This window comes from Python bivittatus, unplaced genomic scaffold (assembly GCF_059951505.1).
Source record: "Python bivittatus isolate LINGU-HERP-01145 unplaced genomic scaffold, Pbiv_v1 ctg000410_np1212, whole genome shotgun sequence".
NCBI lineage: Eukaryota > Metazoa > Chordata > Lepidosauria > Squamata > Pythonidae > Python > Python bivittatus.
In genome coordinates, this window is record NW_028277067.1 from 5,398,570 (window position 1) to 5,414,283 (window position 15,714).

General features: G+C 43.7%; 1 protein-coding gene across 8 annotated transcripts; it reads right to left on the reverse strand.

The window, feature by feature from the left end:
* Window positions 1–1,192: 1,192 nt before the first annotated feature.
* On the reverse strand, window positions 1,193–15,122 carry LRRC3C (leucine rich repeat containing 3C). Of its 8 annotated transcripts, none has more exons than XM_088143421.1 (4): window positions 14,663–15,122; window positions 14,360–14,410; window positions 10,653–10,776; window positions 1,193–5,753 (listed from the first exon to the last, which is right to left on the reverse strand). In XM_088143421.1, exon 4 carries the CDS (start codon window positions 5,659–5,661, stop codon window positions 4,867–4,869), a length of 795 nt encoding a protein of 264 aa, XP_087999547.1. In that variant the 5' UTR covers window positions 5,662–5,753; window positions 10,653–10,776; window positions 14,360–14,410; window positions 14,663–15,122; the 3' UTR covers window positions 1,193–4,866. The 8 variants fall into 8 exon arrangements, with proteins under 8 accessions (XP_087999547.1, XP_087999544.1, XP_025027938.1 ...); XM_088143418.1 differs by having other exon boundaries at window positions 10,653–14,114; XM_025172170.2 differs by adding an exon at window positions 12,433–14,114 and having other exon boundaries at window positions 14,360–15,122.
* Between the last annotated feature and the right edge of the window lie 592 nt (window positions 15,123–15,714).

Below are 15,714 nucleotides of genomic sequence, written 5' to 3' on the forward strand. Positions count from 1 at the left end.
GACAGAAGCCACCCATCTACCTGCACTATTCAGGAGGAAGTTAATGAGGAAACAAGCTCCATGAATGAATCAGATCCTGGTCCTGAACATCTCCAGAAAGAAGTAGAGTTAGCAGGTCCTCTATAAAAACTTCCAGTCCCAATGCTAAGGCAGCAACTCCAGGAAAGAGGTTGTTGAAGATCTTTGTTTTTTGTAGCAAAGTAGTTTCCTTGCCTGATGGTATTGGGATAATATCAGGTGGAATATGAGCCTCTGGCAAGGTCTACACTGTTGTGTGTGGGATGTTAGCAAGGGCAGTATTTTTCCAAAATGCAATTGGTATTGCATACACATGACAGGATGATGATTAATATATCTAGTAAATGAGCACAAGGCACACAACTTGTAATAATAGGAGAAATAGGAAGTGCCAAGAGGGCTATGCATTTTAAGATCCAGGTGTTATTGCCATCTATGTTGTAGAGTGTTCTTTCATTTTCTGTCTGGAAAGTGTGCAGCTTCATACCATCTTTCTTTCATTACTCAGCAATTCATGGGGTTTTTTAAAAGATATGAATCCTTTCCTGTATACCAATTCCTTGGTGGAAACAAAGATCATTACCTCTTTCTTCTCATCTCCCCACCCACCCACCCACCATCTGCTTTAGCCAATTTTTTAACCTGATTTTTTTTTGAGAAAAAATAACCTGCACAATTCATATTAACTTATTCAGTTTCACTATGCCAGTACAAAAGTACTTGACTTGATCTTCCTCTTTATCAAATTAGCATGTATTTCTCTTTGCAGAATTTTTGGAAGCAGTCAGAAGATCCATGCCTTTCCATCAGGGAAGTTAGATTCTCAGATTCAAAACTGAGTTAATTTTGAGTTTTATTTTCTTTGCTTTCCTAATTCACTTTCACCCTGCCTTTCTAATAAATCTGGTCTAAAGATGGAGAATGAAATGGCACAACTCCACAGAAGAAGGTGCCACAGATAGGATCTTAAAACATATTAATTTGGGAGCAAAGGTATCTCTGCCACCAGTAGGTTCTTCAATAGTTCTTAGTCTTTACCATGAATGGAAGAATTCCCCTAGACCACAGACTTCTGGTTAAGATTGAAGCCCATGCTAAGTAGCACAAACAAGAGACATTTATGTCAATATTTAGTAGTATTTTTTATTTGGTACATGCTTATATCTAAGGGCACTACAAAATCTATCTGTATCTATCATCTCTCATCTTGCCCACTGCAGGAACCCAAATATCTTGGCTCATTCCTGATCAGATAATCTGTGTGAAAACAAGGATTTCTTTCCAGAGACACAAGAACATCATGGCACCATCCAATACATCCTGCTTAATTGTTGTTTATTTATCTTTATCATGGGAAAAGAAAGTCAAATAAGTAACATTGTTGGGGGAGGGAGAACAGGAAATATTTTGATGATTACATAACTTCTTTGTTTTCCCCCTTTTGTGCATGTGTAAAGGTTTTCAGTGAGCATTCTGATTTCTCAAGATTTTCTTTGTGTGCAGCTCTTTGTAAACTACCAGCATCCCGTTAGAGGAGTCCAACTGCATACTGGGAATGTAGAGAAGAGGTACTAAGTTTGAAAAGCTCAAGGCATAAGGCTGCTTATCAACGGAGAAAGAGAGCGTGTACATTCTTCTCATCCTGTGTTTCCTCAATACTTGGTCACGGCAGCAGGTCAGCTGGATCCTCACACAAAATGTTTGGTGACCAATGCCCCTTCTGTTTGATGGTACACAACAGCAGCACAATCTCTTTCTTCCAACGAAGGCGTTTCGGCTTTTATTGGTAAGGAAACAGAAGACAGAACCTCTTGAAGATCAAGGGAAGAATTTTGTTACAAAGTAGGTAGGACTTGCAAAAAAAAACGTCCACCCACAGAAAGCTCTGCCCTGAAAAACCAGACCATAAAGCTCTCGAGGAGGCAACCTCTCAATGAAGGGCACTTGAGAGTATGGCAGGTGGATGCAATCTCTACCTCTTAACCTCGTGGGCCAGAGCAGAGTATAACATGGTCTAGTAACCTGGCAGGGCAGAATTCCCTCAAGTACAAACCAGGTAGGCACATGAGGAATACAGGTGGACCTCCAGGTCATAACGGCAGTCTTGAATGATATGCCACACAGATGGTTTCCTTGCCCACAGCTCCATCTCCAATATTAAGATCCTCAAGATCCAGAGTAAGTAGAAACAGTCTCCCAAGCTTAGCATACTTCCCTAAAGTCCTCCACATTTGCTTCTTCCAGTATTTGGGGAAGTCTTGACAAAACAACCCTTCAAAATGGCACATTGGTGTATATAAAGATGGTGCAAAATTGGGTAGCAGGAGACATCAGACTTGATTACACTTTCTACTGACATCACGTCTTAGCTGGGGCCATTGCAAGCATCCCCTGTGGGTCATTTTGTTTCCCTCAAAAGGAGAACCTACTCATGTGAGTACACAATGTGGGGATCTCAACCAGGTCAATTCCCACCACATTTCAGATAACTGGAGATATAGAGGGTATCACAGCTGAGATCTGAGAATATCTGGCTTACATTCGTGAAAACAGGCAGGAAGAACAGATGGGCATCAGGGACCAGCAATACTGCTAGTAGCCTCATTTCAACAGTGCTGCCCACAGAGGTTGAATTCCATCATACCATTATTGGAGTTCCAGTGTGATCCAGAGTCCTGGCAGGCACCAAGTATGTAAGACTGCATTTCTTAATATCCCCAGCCCTGCTACATGTTGAGACTGATGGGGGTTGTAGCCTGACACATCTGGAAAATGCTGGGTTGAGGAAAGCTGTTGTAAAAACAAACTTTTTTTTAATCACTGATCAAGCATTAGATTCTTATTCACACAAGCAGACCATTTCCAGGAGGGAAGAAATAACAAAATGCAAAGTGAGAATCCCCCCTCCTTTTCTCTGTTTCACAGGTTCATATTTCTGGTTCTGACAAATGGAAAGAAAACAATGCCCTTTTGGAATCCGGTTAAGTTATTTTCAAATTTGGTTCTAGAACTGCTTTTGTTTTAAAAAAAATGTATCAAAGAACATAACCCTCATTATTCTATTCTATACCTTACATATAGATGTATCTTCCAGCTCATGTTTGTCTACTTATCCAAATATTTATATGAGTGATCCATAAGTCCATATTCATGAGCAGAAGTGAAGCATTCCTGCAAAATGGATATCCAGCTATTGCTACAGATTATATTTAAAAAACTGATCCATTTTAAAAACTACTGACATGTCTTTGAATTTCCAAATGTTTTTTTTTTCTTCAAGTCCAGAAAATTTAGCAAAAGAAAATGTGCAGTGTTCCCTTTGGGAGAAGGAAAAAAAAATGTTATATGCTATACATTTCTTGGTCATGTGACGTATTTTGCTTATAGGTGCCCAGAATAAATAATGTTGGCTATTGGTTGATGATTCATGTGTAATCATTGTTATTTTTCTAAGTTATTTCATCAGAATGATCAAAGCTCTCAACTGTGAGGTTTTTTGAAGTCCTATATTACTAGTGTCATGATGTAGCCATTTGTAACCAGAAAGAAAATGAGTAAAAAACACAATCACGCTGATCCAGTAAAGTGATGGCACAGCTGAAACCATTTTCTTAGAACACAGAGCTGCAAACAAGGCTGCTTACCTGGGACGAGAGTTCACCAAGCCATGTGCTGGTCAGTGCATGTGAAATCACCTGCTACCTCTCAGGATCTCTCCCCCACACACAAAGTAGTTGTGTACACACCTTCAGAACCAGCCTGATCTGGCTACAGAGGCAGGTACCTTGTGTGTAGCTCTGCTGTTCCTGCTGTTCTCTGAATCAAGGTGGTTATGAAGGTTTTCTTTGTATTCCTTGAGAGTCAGTATGGGGACTTTTGTGCCCTTTCCTGAATTTTTGCGACATCATTTCAATTGAAATTTTCCATCTCTCAGCAAGCCCCATAAAGAATCTTAACAGAGCAGCAAAAATTCAGAAAACGGCTTAAAACGTCAGAGCATTGACCCTTCTTTCTGTCCCTCCCATTCTGTACTTAGTGTACTAATGGATTCCTGCAAATAAGAAAAAGATTTATTTTTAAAAATCTGATATGAAGCATTGGAGAGAGGAACCAGCAGTGGTTATTAACGTGTGTTCAAAGAAAAGGTTCAGCATTTAGATGATGGGGTAATTTGCACATGAATAACAGGCTCGCATGTCTTCTAGCACTTAGTAATTACTCTTCTTCTGCCTTCCAAAAACCTAGAACCCCACCATTGTGTAGGAGAATTCCTAAAAGTCCAACACAATTAGTGGATGCCAGGTTGGGGAAGCTTGCTCTTGACTCCAGCTAGTTGGAGCTACAGTAAAACCCTTATGAGAACAAGAGAAAGCAACAGAATCATCTCACTCCCAATTCTTGGCACCCCTGGAACATTATATGATGGGAACTTCCTCCAGGATTTCCTGGCGTGGAATAGTACAAGTTGAGAGCCAGGAGGTTTTGCAAAGTCTGGGTGTGATGGTGCCTCCATCGCAGGACTGAGAAATAACTGATACATAACATGGCACTATTCCATACATTGAATTGTGCCAATGAATTCAACCATGGCTAGGCTTTTATGATGATCTGTGTTTTTCATTGCTCAGGAATGAAAGTAAGAGAGGCCTTTTATATAAGCAAGGCCTTACCTCCTTAAGTCTTTTAAAAATTTCATTCTTTGTTTAATAACAGTCTCTTCAGCCATTGTGCATTCAAGCATCTAGCAGATATGGTCCACCTGAAGTAGATGTAAAACCTATCTACTTCAATGGACAATAGTTTACTGGGGATGTGTGAGGGTGAGAAGGTTTTGGTTTTTAATTTTGGTCACACTACGGTGCTAATTGTAGATGACTCTTCTGACTTCTTCTGCTTGCTGGGCAAGGACTTGAGATATTCTAAGTGTCGTCGGGCATCCTCTTGATTCTGCCGGACATAGTAGATTAAATATGAGATCACCATGGCGAACCAGCCGAACATGGTGACCAGCATGGCGATATCTGTGGTCTTTTTATAGATGTTGCAGAAATCTATGTCTCCAATCAACTGTAGAAAAGGCTTGCCAACGTGCTCCTTCCGTGCAGAGGTATCACACACAATCCCATCAGAGGTACCAGCAACCAGCTCTACTCTCTCCATGAGCTGCTGGAGTGTGCAGTCACAGAGCCAAGGATTGTTGGATAAGTTGGCTTTGGCTTTCAGTGCACTGAAGACATCTTTATTGACTGATACTAACTTGTTAGAAGACAGGTCCAGTGAATGCAGGTTCTCTGACAAGCCCCTAAAGACTCCAACTTCCATGCGACTTATGACATTGTGGGACAAGTCTAGTTCTACTAGAAGTGGCAAATGTTGAAAGGCGTCATTGGGCAGGAAAGAAATCTGGTTATAATCCAAATATAACTTGTTGGTGTCGTTGGGTATATCTTTTGGGATAACTGTAAGTTGAGCTTTACTGCAGCGGAAAGTTTTGAAGCCATCTTCAGTGGAGGGGTAGCACCCCTTGGGAAAAGTGGTGGCTGAGTGAAAACAAAAGGCCATCAGAACAAAACTCTGGAGGAGCAACCACATGGCAACTGAGTGGTAGAGGAACCAGTCCAGAAAAGGCATATTGGGGCACATGGGTAACTGTGTATCCACTCTGTCATCTGTTCCTTCTGGTACTTTCTCTGTTTCTTAGGAAGTCTTGGAGAATATGACTTAGGGAGTGCTATCTGTGGAAGACAGAACAGGCGGGGGAAAGCTAGGTATGAACCAAGACTTTATCATCAGAACTTCCACCATCCAAACAAAGGTATGTGGTCTAGGTATATTTTCTATATTAATGCACACTTGACTCACATTGGACAAAAGTGAGGTGCAAAAGTGGAAAATATCCACCACCAATTGGAGTGCCTCTCATTACTTGATTGTGCATTCACACAAATGCTAAGTCACCTTGTATAATTAATTGGGTAGTTGGAGCTGTCATCGTGCACGCTCATTCCACCCCATATATCCCTTTAATTAAGCCCCAAGGATTAGTTTAAGCTGAGCCTGTCATGTGAACCCAGACTGCCACTTTCTATTAGCAGCAACTGGAATTTGAAACTTGGGTTCAAATTCTAAGTGCTGCTAACCAGGAAGAACGGCTGTTCTTGGTTTGTGTGACACTTGAATCTTTAGGCAAGCTTGGGACTTTGATTAAAAGGCCTTGTGGGACAGGACTAAGATAGTAAAGAGCACAGTCCCATTCACTGAGTAGGACGGCTTAGTGTAATGTGCACTCAATAAGTTAAGATGAATAAAATATATGTGCATGCACCTCCATGTATTCTATTAATTTACTGACAATTTATCCGTCTATTACACTTTTCCAGCAAAAAATACCCAAAGTGCCTACAGATGCAGATATGGAACCCCCCCCCCTTTTTTTTTAATGTGCCTAATGACACATTTTCCAACTTAGCTTGAGAACCTGTGAAGTTCCCAAATACATATTAACAGGACCTCCTGGTTCTCATCCACCTTTAGCCCATGGAAGCTCACTGGATGACTTTGGGCCAGTCACTTTCTCACAGCTCAACCTACTTCACAGGGCTGCTGTTATGGGGAAAAACTGAAGGAGAGAATACTATGTATGCTGTCTTCAACTCCTGTTACAAAAGGTGGGATATAAATCAACTAAATTAATAAATAAATAAAGGATACTGTAATTCTATTAACAATGCCATGTTTTAAAATGCAAGCTTCTGGCAAGATCACTGACTACTAAATTCCACACCAGAGTATTGAATTCCACCACCTAGCAGATGACAAACCCTGTCCTGGTTGCAGATGAAATCTACATCAGCTCAGGTGACTGGACCAGGAACTGAGAACATGACCCAAATCAGCCAGTAACTGTCATTGAGGCTCTAGAGCAGAGACCTCAATTCTTTTTGACAGAAGAATTAGCTGGCTTGAAGAACCCATAGCACTGGCAGCCTGTTAGAACAGCCAAAATATATGTCATAGGTTAGCAGAATGTAACTGCCACATAAATCCATTGTGGCAATGGCCAGGATGCACATTAAAGCATCGCACATCCCCTATGGTATGAAGATTCTCCCTGTGCTACCCAAAACATATTTTGTTGAGAAGTTTCAGTTATTCACTCCACTCTCCAACTGGGACTGCTGTCAGCACTCCACTGGGCATACTCATAAGAATCATTCTGAGATGAAGCAGGGGACGTTTAACAGGCTAGAAAGAAACAAACTTGGAATTCTGAGAGCATTTGGGGGGCACTTTTCAAATGGCTGTCATGGGTGCTCTTCACAAACTGGTTGCCATGATGGACCATGTCAGTCACACAACAGAGGGTTATTTTTTCCACCAACTCCTCTTGCCCTACAGAATGTTTACCACCACAATTTAATTACATCTTTTTTTTTCTTGGCAGGTAGCAGTTACCAATCGTTTTTTATTTTCTAAAAATTCCAAGGGGGCCAAGAGGCATTCTTGGAAATAAAATGAGGTTGGAGGCTGCCACTTTGCTTTGCGACATGTCAGGTTCCCATGTAACTTTTTGTTAAGTAAAAGAATCTTTTAAAAAATCAGATGCTCAGGGAGACTGATGGGTGAGGAAGATATCTATAATCACCAACCATGGAGTAGGCTTTCTATTCAAAATTGCCAGATCTGCTGGCAAGGCACATTATTTATTTGGGGAACTTACAAATGATATGCTTATATAAGAAGAAATGATTAGACCATTGATTCTGAATAGAGGGCCATTCTGACATATTTTAAATAAAGAAGTAAGGGACAAGGCCCCCTCTCTCCTAGCTAAGGATGACATAACCCAAGTATCTCTGTATGAAGAGAGTCTGTAGTTTGAACAACTCTAGGAGAGACATGTGTAGCATTAGAAAGTTTAGGTCATCCATACTCTATTTTGTAAACTCCAAAATAAATTCTAAAGGGGAAAAAAGCCATCAGATGGGTTCGAGGGTGAGTTGGGGGGTTGGGGCAACCATTAGCAAAAAAAGGAAACCTGCTAGGAGGAAAATCCACCTCCACTGGCATCAAATCAGCTGTTTGTGAAATATACCCATGTGCCAGTGTCAACCTTTGTCCTGCACAGAAATGTTACTACCTATCAAATAACCAAGAGCATCTCTCTTGTCTGAATTAAGCTTTAATGTGTTTGCCCTCATTTGAGCTACTATAAACACCAGATATCAATTCAGAACTTGGAACAACTTTATTGATTTCAGTGGAAAAAAGAAGGATAACTGGGTGCCATCACCATATGAGTGGCCACAAACTCTCCAAGTGGTTTCACCTATATGTTACATTGCATGGAAGTAAGACGGACAGCAGAACCAACAGAGATACACATTCGCTGTCCAGTTCCAAGCATCAATCATTCACTAAAACGTCCAAAACAATCTCAGACACACAGTTGTAAATCAGGTTGAAACATCTATCATCCAGAAACCTTTTACAATAAGCAAGTAAATAAAAATAGTGAATATAATAAACAGAGAAATCACCATACCCATTTCAGAAGCTGTTCTCTCCCCCTAATTTAAAAAAAATGTGGAAAATCATATCTACTGATCCAACCTCACCCCAAGATTGCCATAAGTTCTAGCCTTAGAGAGAGAAGATCTAAAAGGGGGAACCCTTGTACGTTTGATTGAATTTTCTAATACTCGGTACATATACCATGTTAACCCATGCTTTATTATCATAGTTAGTTGAATATGCCACATTTTTCTGTTTGTATTTTTATAACATATAAAGCATGAAAGCATGATTTATCAACCACAATGTCTGGGTCCATATAATGCACTACACCAAAACCAAATAAATCAAACTTAAGAGTCAGTGCTATATATGAACCAGGTATTAGAGTCTTCTTTGTAATCAGGAATCAGTGGTTAAAGTTCACCCGCAATGCACCTCACTGAATACTAGCTTCCGAAGTTTCATCAGACACTGCTTATATTTCTTTATATTTTTACCTCTAAGGATACTGAGAATATTTGTAACTTTCCTTTAAGAAAAAGGAAACGATATGTGTACAACATGGTTAGGAAGTAAAGTGTTGCAGCAGATATAATACTCCGTGCTTTCTTAATCAGTGGAACAGCCTAGCAGGCTTCCCAGATCTACTCGATGGGCCTTGGCCCATTCCAGAAAGCCAGAGAGGGAGAGGTCCTGCGGGCTCTCAAAAAATTACCTTATGGCAGAGCTATCAAAGGTTTTGAGTCTAGAATTCCATCAAAGGAGCCAAGCAAAGTTGTTTGGGTCTTTCCTCTCTTTCATGAAAACAGAACTTTTGCCAAAACGGCAATCCCATTAAAAAATGAAAGAGATTCAATGAGTGTTTTAGCCTTTATCAGTGATGGGTGGTTGTGTCTAAGAGCACCCAGAATGATGAATAGTTCCTGCCTATGGTAGACTGGCCAATTCTGATTACCAAGGGTTGCTTTGGGGCAAGCTCTTTTGAAATTATTAAAGCGACATACATTAGGGGGCTTCAGGTCTAGGAAATTACAATTTTCACACACAACGGATATCATCCCTTGTACTTCCTTGTTTTTCAAGACCATGGTTTAAAGAGACCTTGGCCAGTCAGGGCAACCATTTGCGGCAGAGCTTTGATGTGATTTAGTCTGAGGAGCCGATAGAGTGAGCAGACAAGTTGGGGCCTGGTTGGGTGAGCCCAGCCTTGCATGGAGAAAAGCGCACAGGAGCTAGAGCTGAGATGGGAGCTGAGTGGCTGCCAGCACTGAAGGAGAAACTGAGAGTCTTCTATGGATTCTACTCATTTTGATGGAGGAAGACTATTGGCCAAATGAGAACTCTTCATTAAAATACAATCATTTTTCCTCTGTTTTTAAAAGCAACAATTCAACTACAATAGAAAGAGAGCGTGTTAGCCTGAATGCATAAATAGGAACAGTAGAAAAACTTCTAATGACTAACTCTACCAGATCTGAGCTGCAAAACTCCTGATGACCAGGGGACAAAAACAAACTCCCTCTAGGGATCATCTGAATTTCTGCAGCTCATATTTGGTAGCCTTCATCTGATCAACACTGATGAATTAGAATGGCTTTCAAGTGATCAGATAATACTACTTTAGTGAAGCGGGGGGATGGATCTGGATTTGGGTCATGGTAGAAAATCAGCTAATTGTTTTTGTGTACATATTCAAAAGGATGAGCCAAAAGCAAGTACCTGTGTAGCTGCCAGAAAATATTAGATTTGGGTTGTAATTTACATTTGTAGAGTCAGGTGAACGGACATTCAGGGAAAATGCTCTGTAACACAGAGCTCTGTAGTTTTATTTTCTGGGGTTCAGGACAAACATCAGTGACTCAGGTATTAGACCCCTCAGCAGCTGAGGTTATCTGTTTGAAGTTACTATTAAACGTATACATCCTCTAGTAATTTAGTTCTAAACATTTAACTATATTCATTCACTATGTTTATTATAACAACTTGTATGCCACTGCATTTCCAGAGATACTGAGTGGCTTTCCATATTAGTAGAATAAGAATAAAAGCAAAACGCAATTAGTACAATTATAATCAGTCTATCCAATGTGCCACCATAGGGGGTGGCATGATCTTACTCATCTCCAAATGCCTTTCTGAAGAGCCATGTTTTTACAGGTAGGAGGGGGTGGTCCAGATATGCAGGGGTAAGCTGTTCCAAATGAGGAGGGTCATCACTGAGAAGGCTCGAGCCCAGGGTCCCTGAAGATAGCAGCAGTAGAGTCAGAACAAAATATACAAATCTAGACAAACAAAACTGCTAAGACAGAGCACCATGTATGAAAAGGGAAGAGCAATAGGAACTCACTTTTGACAGATGTACAAACCCACCAGCCATATCCCATTTTTATAGGGTAAGGAGAGTGGCAGAATTTTTCCAGCAGCTACTCATGTCCTACCTGATGCCATTATATGGAGTGTCTTCAGTAACACTGTCACCCATCATGGATGATAATGTCAATGATGCTGTGCCTCACCCCATTCTCTCTTCTTGGGGCCCAGGGGAAGATGTCAGTACCTGCTAAAGGCAGTAGGCACTTCCTAGCAGTAGACAAACAGTAGTTCTTGGCTTCTCATCATGGGAAACCCTCAATCTACAAGCAGTGTTTATGGAAGGAGTAACCTTATTGCTCCATTCCTTTATCCAAAAATTCTGCTTAAAATTTCTGAGAGGAAGAGGGAAAAGGAATAAGGGAGATGAATGTCTATATGCTGAGCTTGAAGGACTACATACATGTCCATGTATGCCTCAAACTCAGCTGTTGGGACCACAGAGATTACCCATTCTGGAATAGATGGAAGCGTTCTTAAGTATGCTGTGGATTATACACACACAGACTCTCCCTCTCAGTCTGGGCCTCTGGGAATTATGTGTGCACCATAACCTTTTGAGGACACAAAATCAAAAGTCTGAAAATTATGATCATGGGAGCGCCAAATAATTTCAGCTGCTCAGTATTCTAAATCCCATGAGATGACAAGGATCCTGACATTTAAAGCACCATCTTTGTTCACATGATCCTGCTCAAATAATATGAGGCCATTCTCTAAACACCCTCCCCACAAAGTGAATTGGGTCTGACAAGACAAGGTCCTTTCAAGGTGCAATATATGTGTAATTCTTTCCCAAGAAGGCCTTGCCTGCTGCTCATCGATGTCCTTTCACTGTCAAGACCTTTGTCTTTTCCAAACTTTTTCCAGGATTCCATCTAAGATACATCTGAACTGATGATTTAACTAAAGTGATGACAGCAAAAGGAAGCCCCGGTGAGTCGGTTCAGAAATAAATCCCACTATTTCCCAACCAGGTGCCTTCCAGATGTGATAGGACTATAATTCCAGAATTCCCTAGCCATCAGGGCTGTGCTAGTCTGGGATTGTGGGAGCTGCAGTCCCAACAGATCTGAAGGGAGCCAAGGAGAAGAAGGCTGATGCAAAGCATTGCAGCCTAAATTACTTCATTTGTACTACCCGATGCAACCCCAGGTGTCTTTATGAGTGTTGCAAATCACCTTGGGAGCCTTTAAACAAAAGGAAGGCATTTTAAAATGTTTTAGATAAACTGCACTGAACATTTAGAATGTCCCTAACTGTCTGTTTCATAAGCTCCCGAGCAGCAACATGAGGTTGGAAGTTTCTTTGCTTCATGGACACAACATGCAAAACTGTATTCCTGCGAGTGTCATCAAGAAGCTGGCCCAGCACAGGCATGCTCTTTCCACACAAAGGAACCATTGTTCCCAGCTCCCAGAGAAGCCAATATCTCGTCGTGCGACATTTCCAGACTGCAGCAGGCACACTTCTGCTTATTTGTTTCGTTCGTTCGTCTTTCAAGCCTAACTTCAGAAGATACCTAACTGCAGATTTTGGTGTAGCAGAGCAGAATCATCTCTTCGCACACCCCCTTTTCTCTTTCCTGCTGCTGCTGCTGCTGCTGCTGCTGTTCTGATGTCATCTTTCTTGGCGGACCTGATCAGCAGAAACGAAGTCCTATGTAATCAGGAGGATTTTCCTAAAAAATAAGGAGGTCTTTTTCTAAAAAATCTAGAGTAATATTGCTCCAGGATGGCTGTATGAAAATTAGAACGGCCCATCTTCTGAAGCAGCACACTAATGCCATACGTGGAGAAAGTCCGGCAGACACGCATGGCAAAATGTGGATCAGGTTTGCGCCATGTGATTTACAAATGTATCATTCCAATCCAGCCCTCTTCAACCTTGCATCACATGTTGGACTATAAACCCTATCTCCAGCATTACAGTTTGCAGGAAGTGGATGATGGGGGATGTGGCTCCACACATCTGGGGAGGGGAGAGTCAGGTTAGAGAAGGCTACACTAAGATGGGAATCAAATTTGAAGTGAAGAAAAGCATGCTATGTTTCATTAAGAAAAAAACTTGCTGTAGCATTTCAGGTTACTGTACTTCATTCTTGCTGTTCCATTCAGTCTCATTATTTTAAAGGACAAGTGTGTGTGTGTGTGTGTTCTGTGTGTGTGTGTGTGCAGGCACATGCACGCACACATTCCTGACACTTTGATGTAGAGCTGGAAGAAATCGCTACAACTGCCCATCCTCTAACATGCTACTAAGAAATAGATCACAGAGTAATATAATGATTTTCTTTTTAAATATAAGCCAAACTTGCCAGAATACGGAAAAGCCATGTTAAACATTCTTCTCAAAAATACGGAGGGTTAAGTCTTAACCCACCATTAAAAATCACTGACTTAAATCCTGTTGCGACAATGATTTCCATCAGACCAAGTGCTTAGGAAGGTGCAAATCAGCTTTCTCACCACCAAAATCTCGATTCCTTCCCCGCCCGCCCTTCTTCAAGTTAAGGTTAAAAAACCATAATCTTTTATTGATAAAATAAAATAAAACGTTTGATACGAAGGGGAGCCACGAGGGGGCACCCGCGCCGCTCCATCCCTAACAGAGAGCGCACGGACACACACGCACACACTCGCCGCTCGCTCGCTCAGTGTGGGAGATTCCCCAGCCTCGGCTGACAATAGCACAATACGCTACGGCGTTCCTAGAAGTTCCGATAGGGAAAGCACAGGGAACAGCTGAACGAAAGGCGGAAACACGAAGCCTGCTTGGATCGGGCCCGGATTCCGTTCCGCAGCTGGTTGTCTTACCTGGGTCCTGAAGGAGGGTCGAAAAATCACACACCCCTTTCCCGCCCCCTCCGGAAAATGCAGCCACCGTGGCCCTTCAGAAGTCCTCCCGCTCGGAGCTTCCCATTCCCGTCTAAAGATCGCCGAGGCTGCGATCCTGGGCTGGCTGAGCGAGCCATAAGCCCCACGGGGGGCTCCGTCTGAGTAGCCAGAGCTGCCTCCGATTGCGGCGCGACTCCATTGCCCCGCGATTGCTCCTCTGCAGGATTCCCAGCGAGCAAAGATGTGCAGCCAGGTCACTGCGATTCTCCACGCATTTCCTCGGAAGTAAGCGGCTCCCAGGGAACAGAGTCCGAGGGGCTTGCTTGCTCCTGAGTAAATGCCAGATCAGGTGCACGTCTGCCTGGGTGGGGGCTGGGAGAGTGGAGAAAAAAAGAGTTCATCCTCAGATGCAACTTTCACCGATGCGGGAAAGTTGCACCAGCTCGCTCTCGCTGCAGCCGAGCGCCTCCGCCGCCCTTCTGCAACTGCCTCGGGCTTTCGGAAGCGCGGGCCCGGGGTCCTCGGCCGCCGGCGGCAAAGCAACGGCGGAGAGCCCTGCTTGCCCGCCTCGTTCGTCTGCTCCACACGCGCGGGGCGGGGGGGAAGATGGGACTCACCTGCGGTCGCCGCTCGCCTCCAGCCACCGGCTTCCTCGGTCCTCCGGAGACCTGCAGCCCAAGGGGCGAAGAAACAAGGCGAATGGGTGGAAGGGGCGTCTTCAGAATCCGCCACGCTCCCCTTCCAAGCAACAGGCATTGCGGCTTTTCTCCCTTTCCTCCCCCCTCCCGCCCCTCTTTTTTTGTTATCCCTTGAATCCGCAGGCTTCGGAGCCTCCCGGAACCCGAAATCGGCGACCCCAGCCCTCCACAAGGACCCCCATCACGCCCGGGCAAGACGCGGGAAGTTTGCCAGGTGATCACCGCCACGCGTGTCAAGGATAGGCTCGTGGTGCGAATGTCTGCGGGCGGCGGGCACTACCGGGTCCCCTCTGTCAGCATTTGGCCGGCTTAGGAGAAATCGCAGGCGGAGGGAGTGGGAGAAAGTCGCGGTTCCCGAGGGGCGGAAGGTAGATGTGTGCTGCTCAGTGGAACCGGCGTGTGTGTGTGCCCGTCCGTCCTCCCGCCACTGGGCGTTTGAGCGAGGGTGGGTTTCCCCCTTCGCTGAGAACGGTCGCTCTCCTTTGGGGATTGAAAACCCCGCCTGGCACTAGAGCGAGAGAGAGCGCGCGCGCGCTCCTACACACACAGACACGCGCGCGCGCGCGCACATCGGCGTGCAACTAGAATTTTATCCTTAGCTGGGAGAAACCGCCTGCTAAAGTAGATGGGGATGGCAGAGCGGAGAGGGCACCCAAGGCATCCGGAAGGCATAATCCTCAATACGCGCGCGCGCACCCGGAAACAGGCAAGGACCCGAACCCAGAATTTCCTGTTGGGGGGGGGAATAAGAGCTAACATTCCGCGGGACAAATGGAATCCTAGTCTTCTTGGGACTAGTGTCCCCCCCCACACACACACACATGCACACACACAGTCATCACCAAATAAAAGCACCAAGCCTGCAAGCTTTGGAGCTCAGCAACATTATTGGCCTGGGTGAATGTGAACCTGGCAACCCCAGCCCCCGGGAGGAAGAAGACCTATCCCTGACATGCATTTTGCGCAAAACAGAAAGAGGGGATAAAGTCCATGTGCTGCAGGATGTAGATAGAGGACGGATAATGAAGTAGAGAAAAGGGGTTAGGTGAAAACTTTCCCCCTTTCATGAAAGCAGGCCCAAGAGAGAGACAGGTCAAATGATGGGGGGGGGGGGTGGAGATGGAGGCTTGAGAAAGAGAGAAAGCAGAGCTATTCCAGGCCAATCCTTGTTGTGTAAGGAGGGGCTTTCATATTTGTTGCTGTCTGCCTAACTGAACCACACTTGCAACTGATCAAACATTTATACAGACTAGAGGGGGAGAATTGGCGCCCCG

What these genes read in the sequence shown, in the direction of transcription:
- LRRC3C (XM_088143422.1), bottom strand. Translation starts at nt 5,661, where the DNA reads ATGTGCCCCAATATGCCTTTTCTGGACTGGTTCCTCTACCACTCAGTT.